The sequence below is a fragment of the Elephantulus edwardii genome, unplaced genomic scaffold, assembly GCF_000299155.1.
Source record: "Elephantulus edwardii isolate Elephantulus edwardi_28Jun2011 unplaced genomic scaffold, EleEdw1.0 scaffold00050, whole genome shotgun sequence".
In the NCBI taxonomy this organism is placed as follows: Eukaryota; Metazoa; Chordata; class Mammalia; order Macroscelidea; family Macroscelididae; genus Elephantulus; species Elephantulus edwardii.
Window position 1 is genome coordinate 14,115,478 of NW_006399800.1, and position 7,149 is coordinate 14,122,626.

The 7,149-nt window shown below is 38.0% G+C and overlaps 1 protein-coding gene across 1 annotated transcript in view; it reads left to right on the forward strand.

The window, feature by feature from the left end:
- EPB41L4A (erythrocyte membrane protein band 4.1 like 4A) overlaps positions 1-7,149 on the forward strand; it is a 373,049-nt gene that overhangs the window by 255,372 nt on the left and 110,528 nt on the right. Inside the window, exon 11 of the mRNA XM_006886688.1 lies at positions 1,213-1,290. Coding sequence (XP_006886750.1) covers positions 1,213-1,290 — 78 coding nt within the window. The remainder of the gene's footprint in view (positions 1-1,212; positions 1,291-7,149) is intronic.

Consider the following 7,149-nt stretch of genomic DNA (forward strand, 5'->3'; position numbering starts at 1 on the left):
AATGAACATTTACAGAGATTTTGGATTTCCATTCATTTATTGTTGCTCTTTTCTCCCCGCTCACCCCTACCCCCCGCCCAGTTAGCCCTTCTCTTTGAACAGTAAAAAAACCAAACAAAACCCTCACTGGTATACAATCTGCCACCCCCACCCTGAGTACACTCCACTATGCAACCTTCATTCTGCATTCTCGTGATAACCATAATAACCTATCATATACCGCTTTTAAACTGTTTTCTCCTTCAGCTGTTTCAATGCAGTATACATAATTGATCCAGATTTTCTCTTTTTAAACACCTAATTTTCTGGTATGTACTAATACAAGCATATGTGTATATACACACACACAGAGAGAGAGAGAGAAGATATCTTACTTGTTCATACTATAAAAGAAAGCCAGGGATAATTTTTATTTTTAGGTTAGCTGAATGAGTACAACTTGGCTAGGATTCAGGGGTAGTACTGAAAATTAAGTATTCTGTTTTAAACATTGTTGTTTCTTCTTTCTTTTTTATTTAAGTGGAAAAAATAATAGAGTTCTAGGGTAGTACAAATGGTTAATGTACTCATCTGCTAGCTTAAAGATTAGAAGTTCAAGTCCATTCAAAGATGCACCACAGAAAAGGCCTGGAAATTTAAAAAATATTAGCCATCAAAACCACTGTCGAGCACAGGTCTACTGTGACACATGTACAGTTGCCATAAGTCAGAATTAACTCCATGGAACCTGTGGTCAAATAATTATGCCCAGTAGCTTGATGCTGGAGGAGTAGACATATAAAATTACCATCATCCATTATGTAGTTAGTATTAAGACATGTATATGGCACAGAAAATAGGCATTGTTTTGTATTTACACTGATGAACGTAGTTTGATATAACACAGTTCAAATCCACCAGCTTTCTCATGGGAGAAGGATGGGCGGTCTCCACTTGTGTGATTTACTGCCTCTAAAAACCCCTTGGAGGGTAGCTATGAGTTAGTTCTGAGTTAGTGGTGCATAACAACATAGTCTTAGGTATGGTTTTGTGTCACTTAATGATTTACAATAATTGGTTAATACTTTCTTCCTTTAAGTAGAAAAAGAAAATATTCTCACTAGCTCTGTTAAATAATATCACAATATTATATTGCTATAGCTTTGTGCTCAACTGTTACATAACTTGTTTTATTGATTGATTTCTACTTCATTTCTTTTAAAACTTAATTAGAATGCCAGAAAATGAATCCAATTCATTGTCAAGAAAACTCAGCAAATTTGGATCCATGAGTTACAAGCATCGGTACAGGTAAATGGCAGATTTCCGCCCACCCCCTTGATGTAGCTGTACATAAATAAATATTTAATTTAGTTATCTACACACATGCATAATAAAGTTTATGATAGAATTTTTTTCTTAGTTTCCACAAGGTACTTCCACAGTAAAAATATACTGACGTTTTCTTTGCAGACTGGTTTTCTAAATGTACTTATTTATAATGTCTACATTTACCATTTTTTTAACTTTTTTTTTCGATTTTATTGAAAGTTTATAAAGAACTTGGTTTTCCATTTATTAATTTTTGCACATTTTCCTCCCTGTTTCCCCTCCCGCCCCCAGTTCGCTTTTTTCTTTGGGGTAAAAAGTGCCTTGCCCCTGCCAGACCACTTTACTATGCAACTCTTATTCTGGACTCTTGACATGCCAATAATACCTAATCATATGTTCCTTTTATACAGTTCTGTCCCTCATCTATTTCAATGCCATGTACATTATTTAGTCCTCTCTTTTATTAGTTTTCCCCCAACCCCCATATCAGTCCTGTTCTGTAACAGTGGCATTATACAGTATTTGTCTGTTTTGGGACTGAGATATTTCACTCAGCATGATGTCCTCCAGGGTCACCCATTTTGTATAATATTTCATGAGTTTTGTTTTTCAGTGCTGCATAATATTCAGTTGTGTGAATATATCACAACTTCTCTATCCATTTGTTTGTTGATGGACACTTGGGCTGTTTCCAACGCTTTGCTATTGTGAACAAAGCAGCAATAAATATGAGTGTGCATATATCTGGGTGGCAGTTATGGTTTCTTTGGGGTATATTCTCAGTAGTGGACTTGCTGGGTCAAATGGTATTTCTATTTGCATCTTTTTTGAGAAAGTGCCATAAAGCCTTACATAGTGATTGCACCATTTTACACTCCCACCAACAGTGAATAAGAGTTCCAGTATCTCTACATCTCACCAACATTTGTTGTTTGCTACTCTGCTAAATATGCTATTCTTATTTGTGTGAGATGGTATCGCATAGTTGCTTTGATTTGCATCTCTCTTAGAGCTAGAGATTTTGAACATTTCTTCATGTGCTTGTTGGCCATCTGAATGTCTTCTTTGGTGAAGTGTCTCTTCATATCCTGTGCCCATTTTGCAGTTAGGATGTTTACCTTTATCTTGTTGTAGTGCTCAAGTATTCTATACATTCTAGATATAAGTCCTTTATCAGACATGTCATTACCAAATATTTTTTTCCCAGTCTTTGGCTTCCCTTTTTACCCTGTTGGGCAAGTTTTTGAATGTGCATAGAGATTTGATTCTGAGAAGACCCCATTCATCTATTTTATCTCCTCCTATTTGTAGGTTTTTCAGAATACTTGGAAGACTATTCAAGTTTTGGATTAGTGCTTCTAGGGTTCTTTCAAGGTTTTCTCTCATGAAGTTTATAGTCCTTGGTTTTAGTCTTGGGTCCTTGATCTACTTTGAGTTGGTTTTTGTGTATGATGTGAGGTGTGGGTCTTGTTTGAGTTTTCTGCAGATGGTTTTCCAGTTTTGCCACACCATTTGTTAAAAAGGCTGTCATTTCCCATGCATTTCCCATTTTTAAGTTTAAGACGTTTAGAATATAATAGGGATAATGATCTTAAAAAATTATTTTTCTATTTATTTACTTTTAATTATTATTTACTTCTAATTATTTTCTGTGTTAATGAAAGAAGGTAGATGTTCTAAATGGTTCCTTATTGTGTTCTTAAGATTTAAATGATTGCTTGCAGCAGCACAATATATCCTTTATGGTGTGAGTCAAATAAGCCTCCTGCAACATTAAAGCTGCATATAGTATAAGCGTAGCTTTCTTGAGCACTTGGTACCGTGTTGTGTGCTTAGAGCTGTCTATTGATTGCTTTTTCTAATTATCATAGCCCTTCAGTGCTATTATGTCCATTAATATGTGAAGAAATGTGGAGTCAGGGAGGCTGAGTCAATTCTCAAGGTGAACAAGCAAGGAAGCAAACTTAGTGAAATATATACCCTGCAGTCTGACTCCAGTGTTTGTGCTTTTAGCAGTAAGGCAAAAAGAATAAGTGCCATCATAGAACTTGGCAGGTTTTTGTGTCTATAAATTTAATTGTTGTTGTTGTTGTTGTTATGTGCCATCACGTCGCCTGTGACTCCTAGTGACCCTATGTACAACAGCCCTAAACTCCGCTCTGTCCTGTGCCAATCGCACTGTCTCCGACCCTCCCATCCCAATTATCCCAGTCAACTGAATCAATCCACCTCATAGAGGGCTTTCCTCTCCTGCGCGATCCCTCCACCCTCCCAAGCATGATGTCCTTCTCCAAGGACCGGTCTCTCCTCACAATAATCATGCTAATTTATAAACCATGTTAAAAATTGGAATGAGTTCTGTATTTGGGGGAAAATTTGGTTTCTTCTTTAGTTTGCATCCGTTCTTGTCAGTGGAGGGTCATTGTGATGTGGGGCAGCTATGAGGGGCCCAGAGACCACAGGATGGTAACATTTAAGAGCTTCTGCTGCCAGAGAGCTACAGTATTAGCACCTGAGACAGCTGCCCAGAGCTTGAAAACCCAAGGAACGTGTGAAGATGTGTAGGAGGTGAGGCCACATTGTTCTGCAGGTTCCATTAGAGACATCACCTAATGAAATATTTCTTGAGGAGACTTAATATAAAGCAGATTCAGCACTGGCAGCCATTAACACACTCTCAATTATAAATTCTCTCTTTTTTTAAAACCTAGTTTTTGTATCTTGAATTTGAAACTAATGTAATTTTTAAAAGTGATAAATGTGCAGGTATTTCACTCATCTATACAAATTATTAACTATGATATTTGATCTTTTAATGACTTTTTTTAAAGTTAGGTTTTATTATAGAGATTCTAGTATTTGTATGAAAATGCTCACTGAAGTCTAAAAGTGGAACTTTCTGGTTATCAAGGTGTCTTCCTCAACAGTGCTATAATTGTGAGACATTAGAAAAAATATTTACTTTTGTGCTAACAACTGGTAGTCAATATTTGGGCTGTTCTTTGAGTTGAAGCATAAAACATCTCCAGGTTTAGGGAGAAAAAGTATAAATCTGTCTCTTTGTCATTGGACTCAGTAAATTAAAACAGCAGCCGTTTCAATGTTTTTATGGTTGAAATTATGTTGCTGAACATATGCTTTGGTTGGTGCCTACAAATTTATCCATACCTGATTCTCAAATATATTGAAATGCTAATGAGGTAGCTAGTGGGAATTATTAGAATGCTGTTGGATTTTGCATATTAAATATTTTTCCTTCCAAGAAAATAATTAAAGATAACCTTTGCAGAGTTGAAGGCTCAGCTAAGTCTGCTCTAATTTTATGACTTGTGTCAACTGCATAGCACATTGTAATGAAATTACAATCTACACATCTGTGTGTACATAGCTCTAATATTACCCTGTCCTTGGAAGAGAGATACTTCCTGCCAGTGCTCAGAACTTGATTTAGGCAAGTAGGTCTCTAACTGCTGGGTGTTAAGTGTGCCAAGAGAGAAACAACTTCCAGCCTTCAGCATGCATCATATGCCTACTCCTTCTGCGGATATTCTTGAATACAAGTAGTGCTCTTTCTAGAAACACAGGGAGCTTCCTCCACCTTCCGGCACTTAGAGTTTGGATAGTGGAGTGGCTGCACTGTGTGAATGTGGAGTATCTGCATTTGTGTATATAATAGTGTGTGTGTGTATGTGAGTGTTCTTGTCTTTGGGTGTTGCCTGATGGAAGAAAATAGGGAAATTTTTATTTTACTTTTTCCACCTGCATTTTTGGCTTGTATAGAGATTGATGGAGATTTTAACACTTTTGGGGGGAAAGTGGTCAGTACTCAATAGGAGAAAAGTCCAACTTTTTTTCCTATCTAGTATTTTTAAATATTCTAAAGTAAACATAAAGTAGTCATATGGGGAATCGGAGTTGAAATCTAATCCCTTAATTCATTTTTCCTTTGTTGTACTATCTAAGACCATTACTTTGAAATCTAAATGGATTAAATCTATGATATTAAATATTTTGTTATAAATTGATATCTTCTCTGTTGTTTGTGTATGTCATAGAGTTGGAACTGACTCGCAGCTGACCTTCTTGTGGTTTGTTGTTGTTTTTTTGTTTTTTTTTTTGAGGGTTAAGGCTGCGTGGCAGGAGATTGCCCATCCTTCTTCCACGGAGCAGCTGGTAGATTCAAACCGTGTTGCCTTTGGGATTACAGTACAGCTTTTTACCACTAGGCCACTAGAGCTGATTCCCTTAAAATTTTACTTGACTTATGTTGTTGTTGTTATGTGCCGTCGAGTCACTTGCGACTCATAGACACCCTATGTACAACAGCTCTAAACTCTGCTCTGTCCTGTGCCAATCACACTGTCTCCAATACACCCATCCTGATTACCCCAGTCACTGAATCAGTCCACCTCATAGAGGGCCTTCCCCTCCTGAGCTGCCCCTCCATCCTCCCAAGCATGATGTCCCTCTGCATGGACTGGTCCCTCCTTACAACATGTCCAAAGCATGTTAGACAGAGCCTCAGAATCCTTGCCTCTAAGGAGCAGCACAGTTTGACCCTTTTCAAGATGAATCTGTTTGTTTTCCTAACAGTCCATGGTATTCTCAGTACTCTTCTCCAGCACCACAGCTCAAAGGCATCAATTCTCCTTATATCCTCCTTTGCACTTGTTGTTATGCACTTGACTTTACCTGTTATTAAATCTGTAGAGAAGGACATGGGGTTGTTCAGTGGTTAAGCACCCAACTGCCAACTTGGCAATTCAAATCTATCTACTAGCCCCTCTGAGAGAGAAGATACCGGGTGAGCTGCTCCCATAGAGGTCACAGCCCAGGACACTTACAGGCCAGTTCTGTTCTGTTGTATGGGATATCCATGAGTTGGAATTGACTCAGTGACCTACAACAACAACAAATTACAAATTTATAGAAGATAAATTACTTTGATTCATGAATATGTTTTATAGTACTCATATTCCTGAAATGAGATCAAGGACAGAGAACTACTGTAGCAATCCAGATGGCCTCCTTGCAGGGCTTAAGTGGCATGAACTTTTATGTGATTTCAGGTTCTACAAAATGTAGGAAGACTACGGTCTTGGGAGATCCTCCTTTGTGCTTTTACAGATATTACCTTATTTAGTCCACACAATGACCTGCAAAGGAGGTAACAGATCATTACTTTGACAGATGAGAAATTCAAAGTCCCCAAAAGAGAAGTAACTGAACACCCCTAACCAACAAATTACAAAGTTGGGATTTGAACCCAATTATTACTATTTGTTTTCTTCCCCCCCAACCCCCATTCCACTGATTACTTAGCCTAAAGGGCTACTGGCAAGGCCACTCAACATAGGAGGCAGGGGAGTGGTTGTTGTGGGAATAAAAATGTCCTCTCATAGCAGAGAGCTACCAGACATGGATGTTATTGTTGTTAGGTGCCATCCCTCATGACTCTTAGTGACACTGTGAACAATAATCCTGCACTCTGCCCTGTCCTGAGCCGGCTTCACTATATCTGACACATCTTGCCCCATTGCCACAGGCATTATGTCAGTCCATCTCATCCAGGGTCTTCCTCTCCTGCTCTGTCTCTCTAACCTTCCAGGCAGATGTTTTTCTTCAAGGATTGATCACTCTTGACAGCATGCCCAAAGTTTATGAGATGAAGTTTCAAAATTCTTGCCACCAAGGAGCAACCTGGCTTCACCCTCTTCAAGAGAGATCTGTTTATTTTCTTTTTTTTTTTTTTATTTAGGTTGTTTAATTTTCATTTCAATGAACATCTACAGAGATTTTGGAATTCTATTCATTTATTGTTGCACCCTTCTCCCTGCA